The sequence below is a fragment of the Candoia aspera genome, chromosome 10 (genome assembly GCF_035149785.1).
Source record: "Candoia aspera isolate rCanAsp1 chromosome 10, rCanAsp1.hap2, whole genome shotgun sequence".
Taxonomy (NCBI): Eukaryota; Metazoa; Chordata; class Lepidosauria; order Squamata; family Boidae; genus Candoia; species Candoia aspera.
In genome coordinates, this window is record NC_086162.1 from 8,494,181 (window position 1) to 8,508,552 (window position 14,372).

General features: G+C 45.1%; 1 protein-coding gene across 2 annotated transcripts in view; it reads right to left on the reverse strand.

Moving 5' to 3' along the window:
* The window catches only part of LOC134503352 (protein argonaute-1), a 68,048-nt gene that overhangs the window by 11,404 nt on the left and 42,272 nt on the right, over positions 1 to 14,372 (reverse strand). For both annotated transcript variants that reach the window (XM_063312134.1, XM_063312135.1), the window contains exons 9-17: positions 11,351 to 11,470; positions 10,541 to 10,663; positions 9,557 to 9,690; positions 7,703 to 7,887; positions 5,440 to 5,599; positions 4,261 to 4,351; positions 2,627 to 2,821; positions 1,052 to 1,186; positions 396 to 497 (exon numbers count right to left, since the gene is read on the reverse strand). In XM_063312134.1, coding sequence (XP_063168204.1) covers positions 396 to 497; positions 1,052 to 1,186; positions 2,627 to 2,821; positions 4,261 to 4,351; positions 5,440 to 5,599; positions 7,703 to 7,887; positions 9,557 to 9,690; positions 10,541 to 10,663; positions 11,351 to 11,470 — 1,245 coding nt within the window. The remainder of the gene's footprint in view (positions 1 to 395; positions 498 to 1,051; positions 1,187 to 2,626; positions 2,822 to 4,260; positions 4,352 to 5,439; positions 5,600 to 7,702; positions 7,888 to 9,556; positions 9,691 to 10,540; positions 10,664 to 11,350; positions 11,471 to 14,372) is intronic.

Sequence of the window (14,372 nt, forward strand, 5' to 3'; positions counted from 1 at the left end):
TGCCTCTGCTTGATCTGACTTGGAATTACTCTCCATGTAATTTGGAGATCTCTTTGGGATCTCTTGGATTGTCTCTGTCCTTTTGATCCTTGGACTGGGCTTTGGTGGCGGCTGCTGTTCCTCACCACAGCAAGTATCTTCTGTGTTCCAGATCTTGTCTTACAGATGATACAGATTCCACCAGTACCCCTCATAAAGATAGGTGGCAAACTAAAATGTCTTCTGTGATTTGTTTTTCCATTCCCTAATTTCTCAGTTTGGCTCTCCCCCAAAATATGGACTTCCATCTCTAGAATTTGGAGCCACAGCAAAGAATGCTGGGAACCGAAGTTCACTCCATCTGGAAGGAAGGCTGCCTCACCCACCCCGGCCACAAGCTGTCAAAAAAGGGATACCTGGATGCCGGCATGACTGCACAGGTAGAAGTCAAACTCAAAAGGGTGAGTAATGTTCGTATCAACTGTAGTTCCTGCTGGGATGTTCCCACTTTTGCCAATCTGCCAAAAAAAAAAAAGAGAGATAAGAGAGGGAAAAAGAAAAAAACAAGGATAAACACAATAGCAATGGCAAGGATACCAGACAAAGAGAGACCACATTTCCATAAAAACTGTCAGGACCTACAATTCTACAATGCAGAATTTGTGCACAAAGTCTGAGTTATAGGCGTGTAGTTTATTTACCACGATGCATGGTTTTGGGGGTAGGGGTTTCCCACAGCTTCTGCGTCTGCTGCTTGCAACTCCAACTTTATCGAAATCAGTGTTTCTTAAACTGATTGACCCAATCACCCCTTTTCCTGGTCTCGAATCACGCTATTATCCCTACAAACAGCCTCTGTGGTTTTGCGCAAGCATCTCAGTGGCAGCAGTCCCAGACTGGATGTTCGACTCACAAACAAGCAATTACAAATTGCTCCGTTACCCCCAGGATATGCCCAGACCACCCCCAGTTTTAGAACTACTGATCGAAACTGTGACAGATCAAGTCTGGGTGCGCAGGGCAAGGTGTCTAAGCAGCTTTCTAGTTGCGGTATCTCACATCTGAGCCTCACCCTCTCGTTCTTGTCTGCACAGAAGAGGCGAGTGTGATGTCTTTTCTGAACCACAATGTAGGTGATGCCTGGCTGGTAGTCCTTCTCCAGTTTGATGCAGGCGTCTCGGATGGCCAGAAGTTCATAGTGAAGAATCTAGGCGGGAAGGAAGGAAATACTAACACAATGAATGGAGAAGAATGAGAAAGCCACTCTGAGTGTTCTCTTGTGCCCTCTCCCCAAAAGGACCTGGAAATGACTGTGTAGAGGGCGGAGGGAATGGCCTTGACAGGCAGGAGGAAAAGCCGCTACTAAGGCAATGGTCAGATAGAAGAAATCTGAGTCTGGGGCAAAAAGGCAACCGGAGCAGGCATCACAGACGACATCCTCCCCAGTTCTCATGAAGATAAAGGGAGGGAGGAGGGAGGTACATTCAGACGTTCACGGTTGTTACTATAGCTTTGTGATAAAAGTAGCACTGACCCGCGTGACATTGGATTCCTAGTCCGATCTGTCTTGAAGGGCTGAGAGATTGTCAGAGTTGTACCGAGCCCCTCTCCCTGGACATGACACCTAAGGAAAACTTGGGCGTCCTCAATTTGGCCTGAGCAGCAAGTGTTAGACCAGGGATGAGCAACCTGCTGCCCACCTGCCATGGAGTCCTCCAAAGAGCACTGGTGTCTGTGTGTGTGTGTGTGTGTGTGTGTGCGCGCATGCATGCGAGCTTTCCTTGTCTTTCTTTGGCTGTTCTCAAAAAGCTTAGCAAAGACACAGCCAGGCAATGCAAACAGAGGAGACTGCCTGGAAATCCCAGGACTGCAGGATAGACTTGAGAAGTTGAAAAAACATCCCAAAAGAAGCCGATAACAAGCCACTTCTGCACAGTTGCCAAGGAAACAACCCAGACATGCTGATATAATCACTAGGAGTTAAGCATGCCTGAAAGGAGATTTTACCTTAAGACATACTACGGGTAGTTCTCGCTTACCGACTGCCTTGTTTAGTGACCTTTCGAAATTACGACGGTGTAAAAAACCAGCTTTGCGACCAGTCCTCGCATTTACAACCATTGCAGTGTCCCACGGTCACATGATCACCATTTGCATGCTTCCCAACCAGCTTGCACAGGCAGAGTTAATGGAGAACACGTAAGTAAAATCACAAGTCATGGTCACGCGATGTCTAGTTTAGCAACTGCAGCACTTAGCGACAGAGTTGCCAGTCCCAATTGTGGTCGCTATGCGAGGACTAGCTGTATACCTGTCCTATAGGCTTTAAGTATCCATGTTATTCTTTAAACTCCCCCAATTCAAAGGGCTCAAAACTCCAGCCCCACCTTCTTTGTGCAGCTCCTGGCAGCAAAGAAGTTGTTCACTGAAGGTTAAAAATTGAGAAGATCCAGGAGAATCTCAGCTATAACACAACTGCGTGGATTAGCAATAGTAGCTTCGTAATATAAATTTGGAAGTTGTAGTCCCACAGTATCTAAAGACGGGAGGACTGCTCTACCAGCCCAAGGTGGACCAGAGAGTGGGCTCCTCTTTCTGTGCAGCACCTGATCTTCCATGGTGGGCAGCAAGGAGAAGTCTTCCTCACCTGTGGCAGCTGTCCCTCAGGCACACCATCCCGGTAGAAGATAATGCGTGTTGGCTTGAAGCGCGTGGACTTGTAGAACTGGATAAGGAGCTCTCGAACCATATAGGAAAGGTCTTCAATGATTTCCTGGCGTGGCCGCTGTACCCGAACCGTGGCACAGTAGCGGCTTGGGTGGGCATCCATGCTCCCCACCACCTGCAGTCAACAAAAAGGCAATGTCTATGACTTGCTCGCCAGCGAAACTGAGAGGCAACAGATGTTAGGTGGATCTCAAGTCTTTATATAACATTTTTGGTTGACTTGGGAAGGGGAGTCTAGGAGGAGGGGAAAACACTGATTGATATAAACCACAATTAAACATGGATTATTGACTAAATTGCAATTGGCTAGATTCAAACAATATACTAAGCCATGCACTATAAGAGTTACTACACGATGGCTCAGCACTCTCCCATTGGGATATACATGGGGTGGGGAAGGGGATCAGGGCCACCTGAGGTCCCACCCTACCTTTGCTTTAACAGTCTTTGGCCTTTAATAAAAAATCTTCTTAAGGTTTCCACACTGTGCCCAGTATTCTAACATACTCCAGTTCTAAGCTGACATTGTGGGAGGACCTCACAAGGATTTCCCAGCAAGAAAAGCAGCATGAACACCAAACTGCTATGCCACACGATTTAAAAAAAAATTGTGGGAGGAGAGCCATGTTAATCTACGGTTACCAAAAATCAGAAGGGGTCTGGTAGCTCCTTTTCAGACTAACACATTTTTTTAAAAAGGCATAAGCTTTTGCATGGAGTGGCTAAACTGCTGTAGGGTTTAAACTGAGATGAGGTGGTGGGGAAGACTGGGCAGCTATGCAGATTACATGAGACAGATTACAAGTACCTCATCAATTCACAGTTGTAATCCAATTAAACCTCTATATCAGGATTAACATCAGAATTAGGATTCTACATCAGGATTTATATCAGAATCCAACTCTGAAAAGGTAGTAAAAGACTCCTAATTTTTCACTGATAAATCGGAAGTTCCCAGCTCCTCCCACTGATTTTCAGGGCGCAAAATAATTGTTTATGACCTGAAGCTGTGCTGGACCTTTCCTCTAAATCAAGACTTGATAATGGGGGCCTTTTGCCCGAAGTGACAGTCAGCACTCTGGGAAGTTCAACCAACAATGGTCTGCTTTCTAAAAGGCCATATGTTTGAAGGAGGAGGAAACTCCTTCCCAACTTGGTCTCCTCCAGATAAGATGGACTACAATTTCCATTATCCCTAACCATCATGGGAAAGACAGATTTGCTCTCCACTGAAAGATCACCTATTGGCTCCACCTGCTGCTACAGCCGAAACTCTTCCATGGGCCACACAGAGCCCCTGAAGCAAGTCATTTTCGGTCCTTGGAAAAAATCAGGACTTAGGATGGCTTCCCACATGCTAATGAAGCACAACAGAACTGCACTGCCTTCCACCTAAGTCCTCAGGTGGGGAAAGAGGTTGATTGAGAAGAGGGAGGAAGAGGACTCTCGGCCCCCCAGATGAGGTCTTCTGATGAGACCCCATTTCCACCGGAATTCCAAAGCTGAGCTACCTTTGCTTTTCACAAGACCATAACTTTGGAAAGGTGACCTTACGGCTGTTATGGAAGGCTTCTTCCCATCACCGGCTGGAGGATGAGTCACATCAGCTCCCAGGAATATAACTGGTTGCTGAAAAACGGCAGAGCTAGGAGCAAGATGAAGCAGGAGTTTAGTACAAAGGATGGCCAAAGATTGTTCTCAGGTGTCTGAGGGCGGAAATGTTACTATAGCTCTTTATAAAAGCTAACTGTCAAACGGTTTAGTGAACTGGAGTCTTTGATACCAGTCCACTGGTTGCATCAGCAACAGCCAGGTTGGATTTGCACAACACTCTTAACTTGATCGTTGAATTAGCCATTTTCTGGATGTGCTTTGTGCAAAAAATGAATGGCAAACTAACGAAGCAGAGTTCAGTTCACCCTCGTCAAGCCACAAAAACCAACAAGGCTATCACTACAGTCAGCATGTTGTGGAAACACAATCTTTACGTCTTTAGTTGACTTGAATGGGGTTTATCTTATTCCTCCAAACCCGTCAACAAGTTAAACTGTTACGTTGTTTAATCTCCCCCTCCCTATCTAATACTGAAAATGTGTAGAAAATCTTTTGGAGGCAGAAAAGAAATCAAGAACAACTGCAGTGAGTTTGTGTAGCGTTGTGCCCCTCCCTCGAAGCTATTAAAAGGGAAAACTGAATTTCCTCCATGAAATTTTTCTCCTTGAAAAATACCAAGAGGCTCCTTTGCTGAGGATCAGCCACCAACAGGGACCACCATGGCTTTGTTGACAATTCTCCTCCTCCAGTGAAAAACACAGAAGTTGGGGATGGATTTTATTACTGTGCAATTGTACTTTTGACTGTACAGCACTAGGTTTTTGGGGGGAGGGGCCTGGTTGGAGTGGATGGTGGTCCGCAACAATTAACATTTAGAAGGGGAAGAATAAACAGACCTTTTTCTTAATAGACATAATTCACACTGAGATACAGAATCCAATTTTTTGGCATGCTGTTGAAAAGGGCCAAGGGCATATGCACCCTTGTTTGATAGATTAAACATGTTATAATCAGGGCCAGAACATTCCAGAAGGGAAGGAAGAATTCAGGAGTTCACATTCAGTTTTACAAAGCATTTGGGGTGTTCCACGGGTTCAAAAGAGGGAGAGAGAAAACGCGACAGAAGCACAGTGGAGGAACGAAGAAGGCTGCTTCCCTTCAGCCCTGCGCAATACGTACCGCTGATGGGGCACCAAGATATTGTTAATTCCGCCAAGTTTAACGTTGATCTTGAGACAAAGGTTGGAAAGAGTCTGGGGTGAGGTCTTCACCACATTTTTGACCTGCACACACTGAGTGGCCATGCCCAGAAGGGTGTCCCCTACACGCTTCACCTCCGCTGCAGGAAAACAGCAGAGCATCAGAGATGCAGCGAATGCCCTCTACAAAAGGATTATTCTTGTTTAGCCAAAACAGATGCCTTTTGGAAGACCTCAGTCAATATGGTGGAGAATAAAATCAAAATCCCATAAAGAACAGAGAATTCTTGAGCTGTCCCAAATATGCAAAAACTGCATGTTGGTTCGATTAGTGTTAAACAACCTTGACAATTTCCAGAGAATGGGCCAATTCCCAGAATTCTCATCAAGGGCCGTGGGTGGCTGGGGGATTCTGAATATCAAAGTCTACACATCTGGAAGTTTCCAAGGTTGGGAAACATTGGGTCACATCCACCCTCCCCAATCTCCAGTTGTTGGGACTCCCCAACACCTAGCCTTGTGCCAGAGGACTAGAATGCTGTATTCTCTGCCCCTCTGATTTTTCCTATCAAACATTACTTTGTTAGGTTTATTTTAATACTGTTATAGGTTAGAACAGCCTTCCAAATGTGTTGGGGCTACCACCCCAGAATAGTATCAAGTGGGAAAACTAGGCTACTGTCTTCTGCACACACATCCCACACCCATACAGTGATTGTTTTCACATGGAACACTTCACCTGGTTACCGAAGTAAACCATTTTCCAGGTTCCCATTAATATACTGAACCACAAACCAGCTAAATGAGTTGGCTTTCCACAACATGTGAAACAATCAATCAATCAGTCAGTCAATCAAGGTTAATGCTAACCAACCATGCGCCTGATAGGTGTTTCTTTAACCTGCTTGCATGAATGGAGCCAGGCTGTTATAATTTCAAACAGTAAATAGCAATAGAAATCCAGTTTGATGCTGTGGTTGAGCCACCAGGCTAGAAACCGGGAGACCATGAGTTCTAGTCCCGCCTTAGGCACAAAGCCAGCTGAGTGACCCTGGGCCAGTCCCTCTCTCTCAGCCCTAGGAAGGAGGAAATGGCAAACCACTTCTGAAATCTTGCCAAGAAAACTGCAGGGACTGGTCCAGGCAGTCACCAGGAGTCAAGGCTGACTCAAAGGGACAGAGAGGGAGAGGGAGAGGGAGAGGGAGAGGGAGAGGGAGAGGGAGAGGGAGAGGGAGAGGGAGAGGGAGAGGGAGAGGGAGAGGGAGAGGGAGAGGGAGAGGGAGAAAGAAAGAAAGAAAGAAAGAAAGAAAGAAAGAAAGAAAGAAAGAAAGAAAGAAAGAAAGAAAGAAAGAAAGAAAGAAACGAATAGCGTGGGTATGCTGTGGAAATCATACCATATCCATTTTTTAAAATATGAAAATGTGCACTGTAAAGGTAGGATGCATCACTAAGAGGCTCCACCTAGAACTGCCTAGAAATGCCAAACATTCCTGCCAGATACAGTAGTTACCAGGGCTCAGGAAATGGCAAGACATTCTGGCTCAGTTTCAAGTGCTAATGGTAACCAGAAACCTAGACACTGATTACAGCAGGATATCTCAACCGTGGCAACTTCAAGAGGTGTGGACTTCATGCTGGCTGAGGAATTCTGGGAGTTGAAGTCCACACCTCTTAAAAGTTGCCAAGGTTGAGAAACCCTGGATTATACCATTCTCTACCTTGTACGTGGAGGGATTTCCATTTAAACCAGGGTTGATATCCTTAAAAGGGACGGGTTTGAGGGTTTCTTAGTGTCTTGAGATTTTAAGAATGAGAACAAGGGCAGAAACTTCTCTGAGAAGGAAACTGCTCCCATTTCTATACTTAAAATCCTCTCAGATAATCCAAGATGGGGCCGCCCAAATTTAGCAGCAAAATGACTCAAATTCAGTAATGTGATTGCAGAACAATTTTCGTGGCTTGCTGGTAGGGAGAAGAGTTAAAGATGGAAATGGAAGTCTTGAGCTGCTCAATGAACACCCACAGGAAGTTGCTGGAGACATACTTTAAAAGAAAAAAAAGAAAGTCAAGCAAAATCTCCTCTTTGGGGGGAGATGGGCGGTAATAGAAATTTGAATAATAAATAAATAAAATTGTTTCAGTGTAGTCATTTTCCTGCTGAACGGGCATAGATAGGTAGGTAGGTGGCAAATGAGGAGTACACTTCTCAAATGTTCTTCCTGACACCCATTCTGATGACATACCATACACCGGTGTCTTCCCTGGCAGGATGACTATGATAAGCTGGAGTCCCGAATATGTGTTTTTAAGGTGTCGGAACATAGGCTCCACACTGTCAGCACCTTGTGCGTATTTACAGAAGCAAGGCTGGCCCTGGATCGGCATCCCTGCATCCTTAGAAATCTTGCGCAGCTGGTCTGTGAAGTTCCTATCCCAAGAAAAGCATAAAGCCAAATCAGAAGAGCCCAGAAGAATTTTTCACAACTGATGTGCCACCGCTGAAAAAGGAAGCAGCCAACCACATTCTCTCCGGCTCTTCAAAAATGTATTTGTATCTGGGTCTGTCTTTGTATGTGTGGTGTGCAAAATGGCTAGAATTCAGTGTTTCCAGTTTGACTTATCCCATTATGTGAACAAAAAGGTTAGCCTTGAATATGAAACAGTCTGTCTCAATCATTCTGGAAGTTTTCTGATTCAGAACATCTGTTTCCAGTGTGAAACTCTCCATACGAGCTGAAAACAGTTCCAGGATGATCTGTCTTGAACTGAGAATGGCTTAAATTTGAAATTTTGCACACCCCATCTCTATTTTTCTCTCTCCCCATCGTCTAAGGAACGGGGCCAGAATGGAAGAAAAGCAGGAATGTATTATATCAATATTCCCATACCCTGTGAACTACCTCCCTTTGGGGAAGACCGAAAATATGCTTGTTTGAAGCAAATCATTCTTTACTGAGCTCAACATTATCTAGTCTGAGCAGAGACAGGTCCTTATCTGGGGAACCTGTGGTTTCAGCCTTGGATTTTCTGAGCTTAAGCGGAATGGAGAGTAAGATTTTGCACATCATACATATGGAATGTGTTTTAAATGTCAAAAAATGAAAACCGAAAATGAAAATCAGTAAACCTCACCAGTTTCAAATGTTTTCACCTGGAATCTCAGACATCCCATGTAAGAACCCAGCAATCCTGCCACATTTGAAATTCCAGCAAGAATTGGCCCACTGTAATTCTTTTTCCAAAACTTTTAAAGGAATTATTGTTTGTTTTGTCATTCTGGGGAAGACACTGGGCACCAGCAGGTGGGTGCTAAAGTGCCTGTAGATACTCCATCATGGCTGACCCATTTAACACCGCTGCTGCACGAGCTGCACTGAGTGCCAGTTTGCTTCCGGGTCCAGTTCAAGGTGTTGGTTATCACCTTTAAAGCCCTACATGGCACGGGGCCAGGCTACCTGAGGGACCGCCTCTTCCCCATCACATCAACCCGTCCCACCCGATCGTGCAGAGAGGGCAAGCTACGGACCCCGTCTGCAAGAGAATTTCATCTGGCGGGGTCCAGGAAGCGGGCCTTCTCTGCAGCAGCTCCTGCCCTTTGGAATATCTTGCCCCCGGAGGTGAGGCAGGCCCCCTCACTCCTGACCTTCCGGAAGGCCCTGAAGACCTGGTTCTGCTGTCTCGCCTGGGGCGGGAAAGTGAGTAACCATTCTTGGGGGTGTCTCGCACCCTAGAGTCCCTCCCACCAGCCTGGATTTTATACCTTTCTTGGATTCTATTTATTTACTGTATTTTATTGTAACTGTTTTATGAGATTTTAATGTTTATATTTTGCGCTGGATTTTATTGTAAACCGCCCAGAGTCCCTCTTTTGGGGGAGATGGGAGGTGGCTAAATTTGATCAATAAAAATAAATTTGCATTGAATCAAACCACATGTTTATGCAGCTCCAGCCTGTCTCTTTTGACCTGCAGTATCTGCCCAGCTGTTCAGAACAGGGTCTGTTCCAGGCCTAGCTTGAGCTGACAACTCAACCTCTTCTGGTCCTTCTAGGGCTTCTTTCAGTTCTTCAACCCTTCCAATATGATCCACTCACTTACTTCAGCACTTCTTCTCTGCACTGCTTCTGGGGGGCAAAACAGGCGATGGCCCACACTTTGATCTCAATCCCATTGTAGAACTGCTTCCCTCTCATGTCCCAGACCCCCTGGTTGGGTGTGGCAATGGCACGATTCTGTGGGAGGAAAATGCTTTTAAAAAACCCATACCACAAAGACCTGGAGCGGGGAGGGAATTGGTGCTTTACTCCCATTCTTCTGTTTTTCCCCTCAGAATTTTTCTGCCATCTCCCTGATCCCACCGCGGCCTTCAGGTCCTTGGCACATCCTAAAATCGCTAGTCTCTACTTTACGTATGAAGGTAACCATCTTAGAAACCTGTCCAAGTCAATTTTCTGGTGTCAGTTTTCAGGCTTAATTCCTGGTTAAAACTTGACTACAAGACCTGGTGAACATTTGAGAACTGGGTTGATACATCATGCTAAGCCTTGATTTTTTAAAACACGGTTTCTTGGCCTGGCTCCCACATCTCAGTGGGAAAATGTGCTTTGCTAACCACAGTGGCTGAGTTCACACATCCCACTAGGTCCCCAAACCAAAGCAGCCACATTATAACCCAACCAAATCAACACCATTATAATTTAATGGGGTGGGTCAACCCAGCCAACAGGACTTGTGCTAGGATTGACTTGGATACAACATTTCCATGGAAGTCTTCAAAGCAGATCTCTTTTTTTACTACTGGCCACATTTGTAAAACCAAAACAAAACTAAAGATTTGCTGAGGATGTGACTGAGGAGACTCCCATGGATTTTGTCCTTTAAAAAAAGGTGCTTCTAGAAAAGCAGAAACTTTTTTCCCCTCCTTTTCTTAAAAGAACACAGCTACGATTCTCAGAAAGCCACATTCTACCCCAGTTTTGAAGGACGGATTGTTATGAGTTAATAAACAAACTAACTAACTAACATCTCAGGCTCCCAGAGTGCTTGTGAACTGAAGAAAAAGCAAACCCCTTTACTACTCACCCGCCCTCCATATTGTAAAATCGGGGCTGGAAGGACCCGTCCAGTCACTTCTGTCATGTCATCTTTCACTTTTATGCCAAACTCCTGTATGTATGGGTCCAGGTTATAACTGGCATTTTTCATCTGCAAGGCAAAGAGAGTTTTACGTTTTCAAACAAAGCAGTCTCTCCAAGGGACAGGCAGAAAAGAAGGGGTGCTCTTCAAAGGGGGAAAAAATTGGCTAATTCCTACACTCCTGGGTTATTTAAACCAGCCTTGCTGAAATGGGCATCCTCTGGATGTGCTGGGACTGCATCTACCATAGTTCCCAGATGTTTTAACACTCCTGGAAGAGACCGAGTTGGAGAAGACAAGCTTAAGCTAAGAGCAGGCAATTAGTAGCTGACTTTCTGGAAAGCTGAAGACATCTTGTTGAACAATAACTTCCATCATCCTCGGGCAACCCAGCCAACAGTAACAAGTGAAGGGCCACATATTATCCGTACCTGGTGTTATGCATCCAAAGGATAGTCTCTTTCTTCTCCTGCCCAACATTCTATTTTTTTATTACCCTGACAGCCCCTGCCCTGGTACTCTGCCCTGCAAAGAGAAGGCTGAAGCTGAGACAGAATACTTTGCAGCGGCTGTGTAAACACAGCTTGTATGTTAATGTCCAGAGCCAAGAATTAAACTCCTGCACTCTCTTCCTCCTAGGTTACAATGGCGCTGAGCTGTGGGCCTCCTACTGCCCTCAAACTAGCATGCGGAAGGTCAAGGGCCCCTCCCATTCCGGCATCCTTCCCACAAAGTCAACGGAGAAGAGATACTTACCAACCGGCTGATTTCTTCCTGCCTGTCAGGAGCAGATCGTGCTGTAGCTTTGATCATGGTAGACGTCTGATTGTCCGTCAACTTTTTGATGCACCGCTGGCCGGCCACAATGTTACACACCTGAAAAGTGGGCAAGGAGGAGGCAGGTATTCATTTAAAACTACCACCCTTCCTTGAACTCAAAAGGGGGTCAAACCCATGGCGATCCCACGCCTTGTGCATCATCCTGATTTGCCAAACCATGGTTTGTTGAATAAAACAAAACTGGTTGGGACCATGTATTCACATTAAGCCTTGATTTGCTTAGGTTTACTTTGCTGGATGTGCTGCAGTTTCTCAGGCCCACATAGCAAGCTCAGCTACAAATGATGGTTTACAAACCATGAAGGCTGGATTCATGCAACACACAGAGCCAAAATCAAATAAATCACCTGATGGCTTAGTGTTATGTGTATCTAGCTCCAGAAAGCATCTCTCTCCCACGCAAGTGACAGGAACAGCAGCAGCAAAAACACCAATAGAATATTCTGATTTATTTATTTACTTGTATTTTATATTACTTTAGTCTATCATTTCACGGCAGACTGGAATGCTAAGGTGGGCAGTCAAATGACACCTGGAATTACAGGTAAGCATGGCCTGGGAGAACAAAACGAAGCAGGACATAGGCTGATAGAATTTTGCCAAGACAACTCACTCTGCATAACAAACACTCTCTTCCAGCAACCTAAGAGACGGCTTTATACATGGACTTCCCCAGATGGACAACACCGAAATCAGATTGACTACATCCTTTGCAGCCAAAGGTGGCGGACATCTATACAGTCGGTAAAAACATGACCTGGAGCTGACTGTAGTTCAGATCACGAACTACTTCTTGCACAATTTAGGATCAGACTAAAGAGATTAGGGAAGACCCACAGATCAGCTAGATATGAGCTCACTAATATTCCTAAGGAATATGCAGTGGAGGTGAAGAATAGATTTAAGGGACTGGACTTAGTAGATAGGGTCCCAGAAGAACTATGGACAGAAGTCCTCAACATTGTTCAGGAGGCGGCAACAAAATACATCCCAAAGAAAGAGAAAACCAAGAAGGCAAAATGGCTGTCTGCTGAGACACTAGAAGTAGCCCAAGAAAGAAGGAAAGCAAAAGGCAACAGTGATAGGGGGAGATATGCCCAATTAAATGCAAAATTCCACAGGTTAGCCAGAAGAGATAAGGAATTATTTTTAAACAAGCAATGCGCAGAAGTGGAAGAAGACAATAGAATAGGAAGGACAAGAGACCTCTTCCACAAAATTAGAAACATTGGAGGTAAATTCCAGGCCAAAATGGGTATGATCAAAAACAAAGATGGCAAGGACCTAACAGAAGAAGAAGAGGTCAAGAAAAGGTGGCAAGAATATACAGAAGATCTGTATAGGAAGGATAACAATATCAGGGATAGCTTTGATGGTGTGGTTAGTGAACTAGAGCCAGACATCCTGAAGAGTAAGGTTGAGTGGGCCTTAAGAAGCATTGCTAATAACAAGGCAGCAGGAGACAACGGCATCCCAGCTGAACTGTTCAAAATCTTGCAAGATGATGCTGTCAAGGTAATGCATGCTATATGCCAGCAAATTTGGAAAACACAAGAATGGCCATCAGACTGGAAAAAATCAACTTACATCCCCATACCAAAAAAGGGAAACACTAAAGAGTGTTCAAACTATCGAACAGTGGCACTCATTTCACATGCCAGTAAGGTAATGCTCAAGATCCTGCAAGGTAGACTTCAGCAATTCATGGAGTGAGAATTGCCAGATGTACAAGCTGGGTTTAGAAAAGGCAGAGGAACTAGGGACCAAATTGCCAATATCCGCTGGATAATGGAAAAAGCCAGGGAGTTTCAGAAAAACATCTATTTCTGTTTGATTGACTATTCTAAAGCCTTTGACTGTGTGGACCATAACAAATTGTGGCAAGTTCTTAGTGGTATGGGGATACCAAGTCATCTTGTCTGCCTCCTGAGGAATCTGTATAACGACCAAGTAGCAACGGTAAGAACAGACCACGGAACAACGGACTGGTTTAAGATTGGGGAAGGAGTATGGCAGGGCTGTATACTCTCACCCTACCTATTCAGCTTGTACGCAGAACACATCATGCGACATGCTGGGCTTGAGGAATCCAAGGCTGGAGTTAAAATCGCTGGAGGAAACATTAACAATCTTAGATATGCAGATGATACCACTTTGATGGCTGAAAGCGAAGAGGAGCTGAGGAGCCTTATGATGAAGGTGAAAGAAGAAAGTGCAAAAGCTGGCTGGCAGCTAAACCTCAAAAAAACCAAGATTATGGCAACCAGCTTGATTGATAACTGGCAAATAGAGGGAGAACATGTAGAAGCAGTGAAAGACTTTGTATTTCTAGGTGCGAAGATTACTGCAGATGCTGACTGCAGTCAGGAAATCAGAAGACACTTAATCCTTGGGAAAAGAGCAATGACAAATCTCGATAAAATAGTTAAGAGCAGAGACATCACACTGACAACAAAGGTCCGCATAGTTAAAGCAATGGTGTTCCCCATAGTAACGTATGGCTGCGAGAGCTGGACCATAAGGAAGGCTGAGAGAAGGAAGATCGATGCTTTGGAACTGTGGTGCTGGAGGAAAATCCTGAGAGTGCCTTGGACTGCAAGAAGATCAAACCAGTCCATCCTCCAGGAAATTAAGCCAGACTGCTCACTTGAGGGAATATTAAAGGCAAAACTGAAATACTTTGGCCACATAATGAGAAGACAGGACACCCTGGAGAAGATGCTGATGCTGGGGAGAGTGGAGGGCAAAAGGAAGAGGGGCCGACCAAGGGCAAGGTGGATGGATGATATTCTAGAGGTGACGGACTCGTCCCTGGGGGAGCTGGGGGTGTTGACGACCGACAGGAAGCTCTGGCATGGGCTGGTCCATGAAGTCACGAAGAGTCGGAAGCGACTAAACGAATAAACAACAACATAGTCTATCGTTATTGTACTTTTAT